Below are 15,404 nucleotides of genomic sequence, written 5' to 3'. Positions count from 1 at the left end.
TTTTGGGCCAGCTTTAGCTCTGAGGCCTCGCTGCTGAAAACATGGATACAATGTTTCGGTCCGGCTGGGTTTCAGTCCGGCTGTTTTCTGGGGTTTTGTTTACCTTCTTATTTGCAACATAGTATATAGTTGCTTAGACTTGCAGATGAGAGGCCGGCAAGTGAGGCGGTGAATGTTGGAGACTGCAGCAAGCAAGCCTCGTGCTCGCTTCAGTGCCTGGCTGCCGGCCACCATGTTGGCTGACAGTTAATTTGCATATACTCACTGATTAGCCAATGAAAAGGGTAGCGGTCGTACGCTAATTACCATGTTTCTCTTTTATTAGTGTAGATAATTGTATCTTGTATACTTGTTCAAATGAGCTAACATTCAGTGGTATTGGTTTCCATAGTGTACATTAGCTTTATTTTTCTTATTCCTGTTAGACCTTTAAATACTCTTAGTTTTTCTAGCATAAGAGCCACTATTGCCTATCTGAAATAGTTTAGGTCTTGGGATATCTATTAATTATTTTTATAACTATGTGATTTAAAAATGTCATCTTTTTTTAGATTATTTCATAATAGAAAATTCCCATCCTGCCCTTTAGCAGTTGAATGCCTTTCTGCCCCTAATGTGGATCTGTCCTTGATTTTGCAGAGAGAAGAGAAGAGGAGGATTTTGAAGAGAAGAAAGCTCTTAAAAAAAAAATTAAAGAACTTAAATTTCTTGATTCTAAAGTTGCTCAGAACCTTTGTAAGTAGAAGATTTTAATACAATTAAAATAGTAAAAGTACTAGAGGTGGTTCCTTTAAATTATTTCATTTACTTTGTAACTTATTTTTATGTTATTTTTTAATAATTTGCATAATAAATTCAGAGATAATTTTAGGTAACTTATGGTTTAAATTCTTTAAAAGATTAATGCATATTATGAAAGAAAACTAAGAAAATTGTTTAGAATGAAAATATATCTCTCATAACTGAAAAAAGTGTACCCTTTAAATTATCTTTTTTTTCCCTAACCGGTTTGGCTCAGGGGATAGAGCATCGGCCTGTGGACTGAAGGGTCCCAGGTTCAATTCCGGTCGAGGGCATGTACCTGGGTTGCGGGCACATCCCCAGTAGGGGGCGTGCAAGAGGCAGCTGAATCGATGTTTCTAACTCTGTATCCCTCTCCCTCTCCCTTCCTCTTTGTAAGAAATCAATAAAATATATTTTAAAAAAAATTATCTTTTTTTAAAAATATGTTTTTATTGATTTCAGAGAGGAAGGGAGAGGGAGAGAGAGATAGAAACATTAATGATGAGAGAGAAACATTGTTCGGCTGCCTCTTACAGGCTACCTACTGGAGATTGAGCCCACAACTCCCAGCATGTGCCCTTGACAGGAATAGAACCCAGAGCCCTTCATCCACAGGCCGAGGCTCTATCCACTGATCCAAACTGGCTAGGGCAAATTCTTTTTTTTAAGTATTTAAATAATTAAGGAAGTAAGTGATGACAAATTTTTAACTAAATTTTGTGGTGGATTATTTTTTTTAAACATCTGAATCTCTATTATTTGTAGTACTTGATCACACACAAAATAGGTTGGAATATTAATGTAAATAAGGCATGATGAGTAAAATGAATTTCATTATTCCATCTGAACAGTTCAAAGCCTTTCCTCAAAGGTATTGACTGGAAATATTTTAGATTTAATTACTGGTATAGGGAACTATGTACTTAGTATTGAATTGTCTTCCTGACCGAATTACTGTTGGAGAAGAGGGCAAATAGTTTTGCTTCTATCTCATTTCTAACTGATGCTTTATATGCATCAAATATAGTTCTGCTTGGAACTGAGATAATACCTGTATATAATATTTTCTGATGGTGCAGGTGGGATATAATGAGGAGAGGCATGAACAATTAACATGGCTTTTAGCCTGCCTTTCAGTTATTATATACCTCAAGTAAGCTTTTAGCAAGTATGAATACATTTTTTTCTTGTTGAGAGTATAAAGGTCCATGCTCTTTATTAAAGAGGGAGGTAAAGCTATGTGTGCAAAAGGCAGAATTGGCATTTCTTTTGTAAAAGTTCTGGTACCCCCTTCCTTTCATAGTCACTGTGATGGAGGGCCATCCCCCTTCTGCAGTGTAGGCTGCTGAGATCTCTGTACTGGTGCACAGACATTAATGCTTGCTAATACATAGTTTTTGTATTTCTGGCCACAAGTTGAGTGCTCATGCCTGCCTCTTTCAAGTTAGGTGTAGACCATGTGACTTGGCTTGCACCAATGATAGTGCAAGTGGAGATGAGGTGACTTTTTTTAATTGCTGGTGGGAGAAACTCTAGTCTTTTGTTTCACCCAGAATGCAGTCAGAATGTAGTCCATCATCCTGATAGGAAGATCATAAGTTAGAGAGCCCTGTCTTTCAGATGTGTGTGATAGACATGTAGTCTGACTTAGAAATCATTTTTTGTTTTTGTTTTGTGTTTAGACCACCACAGGTTTGGTGATTATTACTTAATACAGACATTTCACAGAATTTCTCCCCTTAAAGGAACATCGTCTCAGTTTAAAGCATTATTAACTTGGATAATGTCAAAAAGTTTTGTGTTCTGTGAAATGAAAGAGATGGTTATTTTCTTAAAAACTGACCTGCATTAAAAATTCCTGGTCTTGACTCTATAAATAGCCTCATTATGGGTCCTGAAGAAATATTGAATGGAGTGCTTTTTAGACGGGTCAGTTACGGTAAATTAGCTTACATATTCACCTTGAAGGAGAATATGTGACTTATTGAACAGGGTTCTTTAGTATTATTTACATACTAGAGGCCTGTTGCATGAATTTATGCACAGGTGGGGTCCGGCTGGCCCGCCCTGATGGGGGCCAATAGGGGGTGGGACCGGTGGGGGGAGGGGCTGTGGGCGGTTAGCCGGCTGGCCTGTCCCCCAATTGGGGGGGGGGGCTGATTGGGGGGGGGGCAGTCCCGGGGAGGGGCTGCAAGTGGTTGGCTGGCCAGCCCACCCCGAATCGGGGTGGGGGGTCCATTTGGGGGGTGGGGCATGCCTGGGGGAGGTGCTGCGGGAGGTTGCGAGGGGGGATCGGGGCCCAGATCAGGCTGGTTGGCTGCTGTAGTGCATGTCATAGCGACTGGTCATTCTGGTCGTTCTGCCTTTCAGTCACTGGGCTTTTACAAATTCGTGTACAGGTGGGGTCCCTCGGTCTGGCCGGCGATCAGGGCTGATCAGGCTGGCCAGCTGGGGGAGGGACCACGGGAGGTTGGCCGGCCCCGGGAAGTTGGCTGTGGGAGCGTATTGACCATCAGGGGGCTGCTCCTGCATTGAGCATCTGCCCCCTGCTGGTCAGTGCACATCATAGCTACCGGCCATCGTCTGGTCGTAATGTTTGCTTAGGCTTTTATATATATAGATAGATTACATATATACTAGTAGATTATAGAACATGTGCTAAAAAGTATTTCAAGTTTAATTGTAATAGTAATTACCTTTATGTGCTAGTGTATATTAGGCTCTTAGTTCTTACCACAGCCCACCAGATAGGTAGTAGTGTTAACATTGTAGGTAGGGAATCTGGTTGGTGTAGTACTTGAATATGATGAGTAATTTTGAAAATTTCCAATAGGTATATGTTACATATATTCCTATTTAGAGATAACAAAATTACTTCGTCATAGAATAGGATACTGTTTTGTTTGCTTCAGTTAGAAGATATGTATCCATTCATATAATTGCTAATCATGTTTTAAAGATCAAAAAGTTCAGTATTCACACTGTGTCATGTTAGGATGTAATCCATGCTAGTATTGTTCTTGCCCTCTCTGATTGCAACAAATGTCATGGTTTAAGCTTTAAGCAGCATTAGCTGCCTTTTTCAAGATTTTAATTTTTTAAAATTTTTTCTGTAATTATAGTTTGATTCACAGCTGTTTTTTTGTCTATGAAATTCAGTCTTTTGAGATACTGAATTCTGAGAAGAGAGTCTTTTGATAGTTAACAAATCTAAGATAATTTTCATTTAGAAATCTAAGATAATTTTTTCTTAGATTTCTCTTAACTGAAATATTCTATAGAATTTTGAAAAAAGGATCTAAAATCACCCATTTATATATCTGTTTATTTAAAGGTGGGCTAGGTTCCCTGTATTTTGAGTTCATAAGGTTTTTGGCAAAGTCTCTGGGCCCAGCATAAAAGATAGAATTCCAGCTACTTGAGGATCAAGAGATGGCTCAGGAGTCCTACAAGGTTCTTACGCTTTATAGACTTTTTGGAGGGGATAGTAGAGCTGTAAAGGGAGGAACCTAGGAATCTACAAATTAACATAAAGGTTTAAATATTTATAAGGTCCCTTGCAGGAAACATGTGACTGGTTCTAAAATCTGCACACTTTACACTCCTTCACCGACTCAAAGCTTCCCACAGGGATCTGTGTAATCACATTTTGAAGGATAAGATGCATGTTAGTAAAAATATTAATTTTAATGGGTCTTTTGGAGGCTTTAATTGTGTTTCATATTATTCTCAGCAACTTTTAAACATTAAAAATAGTAAGATCTGTGCTGTCTTCTGAATAGTGTGTTTTGTATTAGGCCATTTTCAATCCTTTTGTCTATTTTTTGCTCTTAGTTATAGTAAATGCTTTCCATAAGAGAATTTATTAATAAACTATTAAAAAACTATTTCAATTCTTCTAAATAGTGTATTTAATGTGCATGCTACTTTAATTATGGAATAATACCTGGAAGTAGTTAATGTATTGTAAATATAGAAGAAAGTAAAGGAATAAAGTATATTTATCTGCAAAGTAAACTTTGAATATCATACTTTATTCATTCATTGCTTGGTTGAATGTGGGTTCCCCATTTTTGGTGTTTCTAAGGCAGGGTGTGGCATACTATGGATTTTCAGCGAAATCTTGTCTGTTGCCTGTTTTTTTGAACAAGGTTTTATTGGAATTTAGCCAGCACATTTATTTACACATTGTTTATGGCTGCCTTTGTGCTACAGTAGCAGAGTTGAGAAGTTGTGACAGAGACTGTGTGGCTTACAAATTGTAAAATATTTACTGGCTGTCTCTCTAGAGCAGGGATGGGGTACATCTGGCCAGTGGACCTCTAAGACCCTCAAAATCATTTGGTCTGGCCCTGCCAAAGCGTTAGGGGTGAGTTAATTAAGTGTTTGACCAAATATAGCAGGCTAATTTTTAATTTGATAATTTTGTGTGGTTATGATGTTCTAAATATTCAAATGGCCCTTGGCAGAAAAAAGGTTCCCCTCCCCTGCTCTAGAGATGTGTGGTGGCCCCTGCTCTAAATATATACCTGTTCTGTGATGTACTAGTTTACTCTTCCACCATCAGTGCTTGAGTATTCCCAATATATGATCTCCCAGATGCTTGATGTTTTACAAGGAGCTATCTAGTGTGGCTTTTATTATTTTTAAAATTTTATTATGTTTGAGTTTTTTTGAACCTCCTTGATCTGATGTTCTGTGTCTCTGTAATTCTGGAAAATTATCTGATATTTCCTGTTCATACATGCTCCTTTCCTATTCTTTTTGTGATTTCCTTTCCGAACTCTAAGTAGATATTTTTTAGGTATCATTACTAATCTTCTATATCTCATAACCTTGTATTTTTCCATGTCTTTATGTTACACTTTGAATAGCTTCTTTGCAGTCTTTCATGGCATATATTTTATCTTTGTTATCTAATGATGTCTCATTCATATGTTCAATTTGTGATTTCATTAGTTTTATTTATGCATATGATTTCTAAAAATTCTACATTTTTTCCATTAAATTTTTGTTTCTTTTTAGTAATGTCTTTTTTTCCTGCCCAGTGTTTCAAACATTTCTTTCATTTCTTTAGTTATTTTCTCTTAGGATTACTGCTTTTCTTATTTTCAGGACAGCTCAGAAATGCATATCCTATAAGATTAAATATATATTTTTTTATATCTCCCTCTCTCTTTTAAGTATCTCTCTGCCCTATTGCCTAAAATAGAAAACTATCATTTCTTTCTCCCTCAATTACTATATTATGCCTTAGAGGAATTCTGTGCTTTTGATTATTTAATGATAACTTTCTCTATATGTTGTTGTTTCCATAGACTAGATTTCTTTTTAAAAAAAATATATTTTTATTGATTTTTTTTTACAGAGAGGAAGGGAGAGGGATAGAGAGTTAGAAACATCGATCAGCTGTCTCCTGCACACCCTCTACTGGGGATGTGCCTGCAACTAAGGTACATGCCCTTGACTGGAATCGAACCTGGGACCCTTCAGTCCGCAGGCTGACGCTCTATCCACTGACCCAAACTGGTCAGGACTAGACTAGATTTCTTGAGTGGAATTTACTTTTCTCAAATGGAAATCATAATTTTAAGGATCTTTATTAATCTTACAAATTTTCAATTTAGATTATGTTTTAACAATTTGTGTTCTCAGTTTTCTTACTCCTGAGGTTTAGCATTTTACATTTATTTTGGTCATTTTTTTTCTTATTCTTTTAATCGAGTTTACACACATTTTACCCATTACCCATTTTCCTCTTTGGAACTGATGGTATGCTAAATGAAGGTAAACAAGTGCTCTGTGAATTTTGAAGCAGGTTTATCTTCCCAGCTTCCTTGCTTTTTAATTGCTTTAAGTCCATTGCCATTAATGTTTTTCTCTTATGTTGTCAGATATCAATCTTTGCATATGTTTTCCATTGTTTTTTATGATTAAGAAGTCTTTCACCATAAAAGAGCTAATTTGTCATGCTAATTTTCTTTTAGTATCCCTTCTGTTGTTACTATTTATATTTAATTCTATAATCATATGCAACTTTTTTTGTACATGATGTTCACATTTAGATTTTATTCCCTCGCCATCAATTATTCAATTCCTCTTGAATAATAGTGATTATTAGTTATCATATTTTTGTACTTTCTAATGTCTACTATGGGGTATCATTTTATAATTTCATTAATCTCTATCTATTATAATATAATTTAGACCCTTTATTCCATCTTGTTCTTGGGATATTAAGGATTGCACATATTCATATTTTATAGATAATTTATAGCACTATTATGCTAGACTTATGACTGTTTGATTCTGAAATGTGTGAATGAAGCTACTGATAAAAACATAGATGGTGCTTTTTTTTTTTTTTTAGCTGTAGATGCTACATGGTAACCTCAGGAATCTGAAATATAGCCTTCCTCCAAGAAAGAAGTAGATCATATTTTCTGAGTATTTATGAAAAGTAGTGTCCTTTTTTGAAAATACTTGCTGCCCTGGCCAGTGTAGCTCAGTTGGTTGAGCATTGTCCTGTGCACCGAAAGGTCCCAGGTTCTATTCCTGGTCAGGGCACATGTCCAGGATTTGGGTTTGGTCCCCAGTATAGGAGGTAACCAATAAATATCTCCCTCATACCCTTCCTCCCTCCCTCTCCTTCCCTCCCTCCTTGTCCTTCTAAAATCAATAAAAACATTTAAAAAATACTGACAAAATGATATAAGCAGTATATAAAATAAATTAGTGGGCTAGTGGTTAGCAATTCCTGAGTATGTTCAAGAAGTGACTGTCACTGGAGAGAAGAAACACAAAAATAGTAGAATAGTGGGAGAACAGCACAGCATTAAATCTAATGCTGTGAAAATATTCTTATATACCTTAATAACTTTTGAGATCATTGTGTTTTAACAGTAGATATATGAGGTATCAAATATAAAGTAAATAATAATTGGAATTCTTGGTAATAACATTATCCCATATAATTTATTTGGATAGTTTTCCATGAAAATTTGTTTTCTAAAATTGGATATTTAAGTTTTAGTTACATGCAATGGCTAGTTCTCTGACATAAGGTTTGCAATATTTCTGACCAGTGAAGTATTATTATAACTTATAAAAGTATTAATGCCCTGGTTAGCAGTTTTGTTAAAATATTTTTTCTCAGCCAGTCTGGCTAGTGTGGGTCAGTGGTTGAGTGTTGACCTATAAAGCAGGAAGTCATGGCTCCATTCCTGATCAGGGCTTGTGCTGTGGTTGCAAGCACATGCCCTAGTAGGGGGGCGCATGGCAGGACTCCAATCAATGATTCTGTTTCTATCTCTCTCTCCCTTTCCTTTGCTCTCTGAACTCAATAAAAATATATAAAATATTTTTTTTTCTGAACCATTTAGTAGGGCTACAAAATATACAAGCTAAAAACACAGGTGTTTCTACAAATATTACACACACGTATTAGGGTTTTATGGTTCTTTTCTTTATAATGTGATATTTTATATTGAACTAAACATATTTCATTTTAGTCATTTGAAAATTGGCACCATTCCTATGTTTAGCTAATAACTAATCATTAAAAATCAACCTCGAAATCAGCATAATGATATAGGACTACCTTTAAACACTAGGTCTAAAACTGGAGAAGTATAAAATGTGCTAATGAAAGTTTCCCCCACAGTAATCTTATTAAATGTTTTTAAATCTCTCATTTTATGAATTATTTTTTTATTTTACCTATAGAACTATATCTTAAACTCTTTTCTTAATCTTATTCATTATGAACTAATTCTCTCCTTTTAGCAATCTTCCTGAGCTCTTTCCGGGTGCCATATGAAGAAATCAAAATGATGATATTGGAAGTGGATGAAACACAGTTGGCAGAATCTATGATTCAGGTAAACAAGAGGCAGAGAGCTTAAGTTCCAATATTTCATTGCAAGCTTCTCATTAAACGGAAATCTGTAAGTGAAGCAAAATTCTTAAACCAAATCATTCAACTGGAAAATCATTGCTGCATAATTAGTTTTAGCATAACTTCTGCATTGCCAGGAGATAAAACTCTGAATGTTCTTTTAACTGCAAACTAAATATAATGCTATCAAAATAATTACATTTCAATTATTTTAAATGACTGTTTTCTGAAAGTCAGGTTGTTTAATTTTACATTTTTGTTTTTGTTACAATTAAGACCAGTAATATATTCAGTTAAATTTGTATAATATTTTTAGAGTGTTTTAGAGTTTTCTTAGGCTTTGGTGTCTTCTAATGTTGTATTATTATTTAATATAAGGTTGAGGGAGATTTCTTTTTATTTCAGAGTAACCTTACTGACAATCCCTACTGGGGTCATTTGTGCTCTTATACATACTACAGATAGTTTGCATAGTGTTCTGAATTCATTCAGAAGGCTGGAAGATTTTTTCAAATGATTTGTGTTCACACTATTATTTAAGGAATGCTAGTGTGGTACTAAAGTTACTTGCTGAATTCCACATAAAGTAACAATAATACATATTTAGATAGAATTTAAATTTGAAGAATCAAACCACAAATTATATAGCCAGAGGATGATATCTTTAGTTTACTATCTTGTATTTTACAATGGAAGGGTATTGATGTTTTAGCAGTGAAAAGAAAACAAGGATTATTTGTTAATGTCATCAAAATTATTCTAGACATTTTAATTAATCAGTAAATGGTAATCTTAGGACTTGTTCTTGCCTCTCCTCTCTTGTCTCCTAAATGTGGTGGTTCTATAATCCCATTAGTGATTTCTGCTCTGAGTCTCTGAGACATAAACTACCTAATTCATCAACTCTTGTTTAAATGCTTTTTCTCTAGCAGTTTCTTTTTACTATAACGTTGTCTTTGTTACTGTTGATTGTGTATATGCCTTGTTCTTAATTGATTCCAAGGTCCTTAAAGAAAAATTTTCTACTTAATACATGTTCATAGTTTTTATAATGCATTTGTTAAATATTTATGGAGTAGCTTTTAACTTGCTTACACAAATGGTTTGGATAATCATGTGACTTTCGTTTTGTAGAGATGAAAAAAAATTATTTGCATTGAAATTTGTACCCAAAGAACATTAAGTTCCATATAACTTATTAATATATTAGTTTCTATTACTGCTATAATAATTTTTTATTTTTACTGCTATAACAATTTAAATATAGTGGCTTAAAATTACATGAATGTGTACTATCTTACTTTTCTATAGACCAGAAGTCTGGCCTGGGTCTTACTGTCAAGGTGTTGGCAGGCTTGACTTTCTTCCCGTAGGCTCTAGGGAAGACTTTGTGTGTGTTGGGGGGGTTAGTTGTTGTTTGTTATTTTCTTTTCCAGCTCCTCATGGCTGCCTCCTTCCTTGGCTCCTTGGCACCTTCCTTCACCTTCCAAGCCAGCAATGTTGCCTCTCTGTTTCTTTCTTTCATTGTTATAACTCCCTCTCACTTGGTGGTTCTGTCTCCCTCTTCCACTTGTAAAGACCTTTATGATTGCATTGAGCACATCCAGATAACCAGGATAATCTCCCTATTTTAATGTCAGCTGAAACTAGTATTTTCAGAGGTTCTGGGGATTACATGTGGACATCTTGGGGGAGGCTGGCTCATTATTCTGCCTACCATACTTGCCTAATATAAATTTAATCTTAATGAATTTAAAATCTAAAACTTTAGTTGGGACATACGCAGAGCCTTTATATAGTCATTAAAAAACAAGACTCTCATGGCATTTGAAGTCTCATTTTTTTTAATTTAAAAAATACATTTCTTACTGCCCATGTTGAACAGGGCATGGGAAGAGCATTGCTTTTTAACAATCATCGTTTGGTAGGTTTTATTCACTGTCCTGATTTCATTTTGGTGTATTTATTTATTCATACATAACAAGATGTCAGTATTGATGTCATTTTCCCACCTCATTCTTTACCCATTTACCTTTGTTCCATCAGTCTTTTATTAATTAATTTATTTAGCTGTGTGTGCACGTGTGCGCGTGCGTGCGCGCACCCACCATGTGCAGGGCACTGTTTTAGGCTCAATCAGAAACAGACTTTACATTTTTGGAATTGATAGTGTGGCAAGGGTGATGATTACATAGTTCTATATATATAAAAGGCTAAGCAACCATCTGACTATCTGACCAGCCGACCAGCCAGTAGGTATGCTGCGCACTGACCACAAAGGGGCAGATGCTCAACGCGGGAGCTACTGAGCTGCTGTGACTTGGCAGCGGCAGTTCTTGGGTGGTACCCCGGAACCAGAGACTCCTCACGGGGCTGTGCGATTCCACCTTTGGCCGTAGGTTATGTTGTTGCTGGGGCACTGTCGGCCTCGAATCTGGTTTACTGCCGAGCTGTGATGACAGCAGACGCCCTTTGAGCCGCAGTGCCACCCCAGGTGTGGCTGGCCTAGGAGGGACCGCTGGAGGTTGGCTCCAGGGCGTGTCCAGCCTGTCTCACCCAGTCCCACCCCACCGGCCACCTTCTAATTAATTTCCTTTCAATGTGCATGAATTCGTGCACCAGGGAATTAGTATGAAATAAAAATACAAGACAAACATAGCTGATTTACGATACATAATGTGTGAGGGGAGTGCCAGGTGTGTGTATGTATAAAGATAAGGGCACCTGAAGGTTTAATACAGTGTAGACGTGGAAAAGGGCAGAGGATTGAGTGAGTAATGTAGTGAGGGCAGTTAGTCTGGATGTAATAAAACCCTGAGCTGTGAGGGAAATGCTAGCAGTGTGTGGGCAACTGTGAAGAGTTTAGTTTGATAGGATCTTAGGATTTGTGAAGTATATTCGGAGACACAAAGCTAGGTTGGGGATGTGCTCTTACAAATCACCATAGTTTTATTACTTTGGAAAGCAAAAATACTGAAGTGAAAAATTAATACGTTTCTGATGAGAGATTAAAATTTAATTATATATTAACTAAAAATATTCAAGGGGATTGGATGGTCATTTAAAGAGTGCTGAAGAAATTTAGAAGCCTGATGTAATAAATAATTAAAATAATCCAGCTGTCAACTAGAATGATTACAAGAAAATATAAATAACCAAGTCTTTTGGTCTCAGGCAGTTCTACTAGGAGAAATTTCTATTTATGTGGAAAAATCATATACTACCTGCATGTTTTTGTTGGTAGTATTAATAGTGAATATGTTTTTCAGGGATGATCTTAAATTGTGACTTTTTATTTGTTTTTGGCCAGCCAACCAAGTTTTTATTCAAAGATACACAGTGAGTCAAAAACTTGTTTTTTGATTTAACTAGTTTGATATATAATATTTTCTAACATTATTTTTAACTAATAACACCTTCGGGGATTTATTTCCCCATTAATACGTGTAGCATGTTATAGGCTTAATTTAAATTTGTACTTGAATTTGGGCTTGCACAGAATATACTGATACTATAATTTGGGATTGTGATCACCAACCACTCTTTTTTTTCCTTCTTAATTTTATTATCAATATGCTAACTTGTTATAACATTATTATAGCCAATTATATTTGGACACAGAAGGATCTATATAGACTTTGTCTGAGTGATTGTGTAATCATTTAAGTTCTAACAGGGAAACATATTTATATGTATTTCCTTGGTTTTTCTCCATTGGAGTATTTCTTTTTCCTGTGTGTGTGGCTTCGGAAAGGCTGTGCCTGGACAAGGAGTCAGAATGGCCACAGGAATCTGTGGTTTTTAGACTGCAGATGACACAGGCAAAGGGCATTACAGCCACAGGCACTTAAGGATCCTTATATGTTTTTGCTTTTATCTGCAAGGTATATCATTCTGTGTCTTCAGGACTTTTTTCAATGTTCTTTCACATCAGAAGAATTACTTTATCTTTGTTTTTTAGGTATCTTTATTTTTATTATTAAAACCATACTCATATTGGTTAAATGTTGCAAGAACTGTCATTAAAATTCCCTTGTTTTCTTTTTGATTCTTTCCCTTGCCTTTTAGTAGCAATATGATAATTTCTTTTATTCCTGTGAGTGAAGTGTTAAAATATGTTTGACTTCGCTTGAAATTTCTGACGTTTAATTCCCTAAAGCTGAAATGTAATTGATCACATTTATCCAGGTGAGAAAGCTGTTTCTTTGGTATAGGTTGAGTTCTTCTTTCTCAATTATACAGCTAATCAAATAAACATTCAGTAGTGCTTGATTTGAATATATAATAACTCTGGATAGAGAAGAAGAAAATTGCTTTCAAGATGCAGAGAATACAGCTTAAGGCTTTGCATAAAAGGGAGGTTACCTAGAAATACAACTAAAGATTAACTTTTTTACTGATTTCCTTCCCAGAGTTCATTCATAAATTTACCTAGAATTCAAGAAGCACATTTGTTGAAGATATTTTCTTTTGGTTTTCATTTTCAGAACTTATTAAAGCATCTTCCTGATCAGGAGCAATTAAATTCATTGTCTCAGTTCAAGAGTGACTATAACAACTTAAGTGAACCAGAGCAGTTTGCTGTTGTGGTGAGTATTCTTAGTGTTAACTCTCTTTTGAGGGAATTTTAATTAATATTGTGGAAAACAGGGAAGAAAATGTCAAGCTTTTCTCCTCATTATTACTCACAAACCTTTAATGTCCATTTATTTTTAACCTAAGGATATTTATGGGACATTATCTTGATTTAAAATATGTATTGGAATTCTAGCCTTAAGTGAAATCCAAGGAGTCTTTAAAAAGTATATACATGATTTCACATTCTCTATTTGATGTCAAAACGTAAAATGAAAATTATGACTTATTCTAGAGTTATGTATTCCAACATATTGCAACAGTAGCTTCAGTTTCTCATTCTAATCACTCACTCCAGTTCATCTCATATTTTAGATCTGAAATTACAAATATATTTTGTTTTGTTTTGGTTTGGTTTTTAGCAATGAGGTTGAAAAATGAATACATTTAAAAAATCTTCAAAAACTTGATAATCATCTTGTTCCAGCTTTCTATTTATAGAAGTTGGGGTCTGAAGAGGTGAGAAGACTTGCCAATGTTATATATTAGCTGTGTTGCCACTTAAAATTAAGATTTTTATCAAGCTTTTTTTCTCTTGCTCTTTCCTCCTACCATTAAATCACCATTTTGAGGTTGGTTATACTCAGTTATCATGATGATACGTTAAAATAGTATTTTATTTTTTATTATATGTTATTTTTTTTTCCTTTTCTTCAATTATATTATTACCAACCTCCAGGGACATGATGAATTTGCATTTTGAAAATTTGGGTTGACTACCAAAATGACTATGCTTTCATACCATATTTTGCATCTTGTAGGCATTTGCTCTTAAATTCCTTCCTGTCTCTTCATAAATCCATTCTACTCAGCCCACCCTTTAGTGCCTCCTCCTACCTCTTGTCCCCCAAGTTCACGAAACTCTGAATAGAACACAGAATAAAAAAGGCAGGGTTTTTCCTTTCACAATCTTTTAATTATAAAACTTTCTAGTACTTAGAGTTTTGATCTTTGGCCATTTTTTTGACTATTGAATGAAAATAAAAAAAATGTAAAATTATAATTTTGAAATATTTCCCACATACCTTAAGTCTTCAACACATAAAAGTTTATATGAAAATGTCTACCTAACTAATAACTTCTGTTGCATATCTCTGAAAATATTTAAAACTATTCACATATTCTAGAGATTGTCACAGAAGAATGAACTCAAACTAGCAAATATTTTAGGTTTATTTAAAATAGCCAGGTTATGCTCTCCTTTAAAAACTAGAGTTGAAATCAAAGAGCTGTGATTTACAAGCAGTGTACTCGTAGGGTCAGATCATTAAAATAATTATATTCCCAGATACTAGTGCTAGAGGTTATAGTTTTGATTTTAAGGCAGTGATGAACCACTTTCCTTTCAGGATATGTCAACTCAAACTTGACCTTGAATCTACTCATTCCATCACAGGTCATACCTGACTGCAAATGGAATTTAATGTGGAAAGAGTAATGCTGTTGAAAAGTATCTGCTATGGACAATGTGAGCAGTGCTTTATCATCTGTTGATTATGACTATTCTAGAACACATTGTTTTTAGTTCTGGCTTGTGTAGTACTATCATTTTAAAATATTGTTTTGGTGAGGAAAGGGGAAATGCTAGTAAAGTTGGGGGGAAAAATGAAAACTATATATATATATATATCCTATCTAATAAAGAGGAAATATGCAAATTGACCACCACGCCGTAACAGCCAAGATGGCTGCACCCACACTGGAGGCAGGGATTCTGTAACACAAAATGGCTGCACCCACAGCAGAGGCCGAGTTCCTGTAACGAGACTTAAGGAGCAATCATCAGGGACCTAAGGCTGCATGGCGCTGGGCCGGGGCAGGGGACCTGAGGCTGCGCCTCCCGCCTGGTGGAGCTTGACAGGGGACCTCAGGCTGCGTCCCCTGCCCAGTGAAGCTTGATGGGGGAACTCAGGCTGTGCCCACTGCCTGGCAGGGCCTGACAGGGAACCTCAGGCCATGTCCCCTGCCTGGTGGAGCTTGACAGGGGACCTCAGGCTGTGCCTTCCGCCTGAGGTGCTTGACAGGGTCCTCAGGCTGTGCCCCCTGCCCCGGTCCGGGCTGGGGGACCTCAGGCCGTGCACTCCGCCCA

General features: G+C 35.9%; 1 protein-coding gene across 1 annotated transcript in view; it reads left to right on the top strand.

Annotated features, from left to right (window-relative positions):
• Window positions 1–15,404, top strand: part of DIAPH3 (diaphanous-related formin 3) — a 505,494-nt gene that overhangs the window by 229,594 nt on the left and 260,496 nt on the right. The window contains exons 17-19 of the mRNA XM_005872674.2: window positions 640–735; window positions 8,569–8,663; window positions 13,168–13,269. Of these exons, the coding sequence (XP_005872736.1) occupies window positions 640–735; window positions 8,569–8,663; window positions 13,168–13,269 (293 nt within the window). The remainder of the gene's footprint in view (window positions 1–639; window positions 736–8,568; window positions 8,664–13,167; window positions 13,270–15,404) is intronic.

The sequence above is a fragment of the Myotis brandtii genome, unplaced genomic scaffold, assembly GCF_000412655.1.
Source record: "Myotis brandtii unplaced genomic scaffold, ASM41265v1 scaffold388, whole genome shotgun sequence".
Classification (NCBI taxonomy): domain Eukaryota; kingdom Metazoa; phylum Chordata; class Mammalia; order Chiroptera; family Vespertilionidae; genus Myotis; species Myotis brandtii.
Note: the sequence above shows the minus strand (reverse complement) of the source record. Positions and strands in the feature narration are given on the sequence as shown.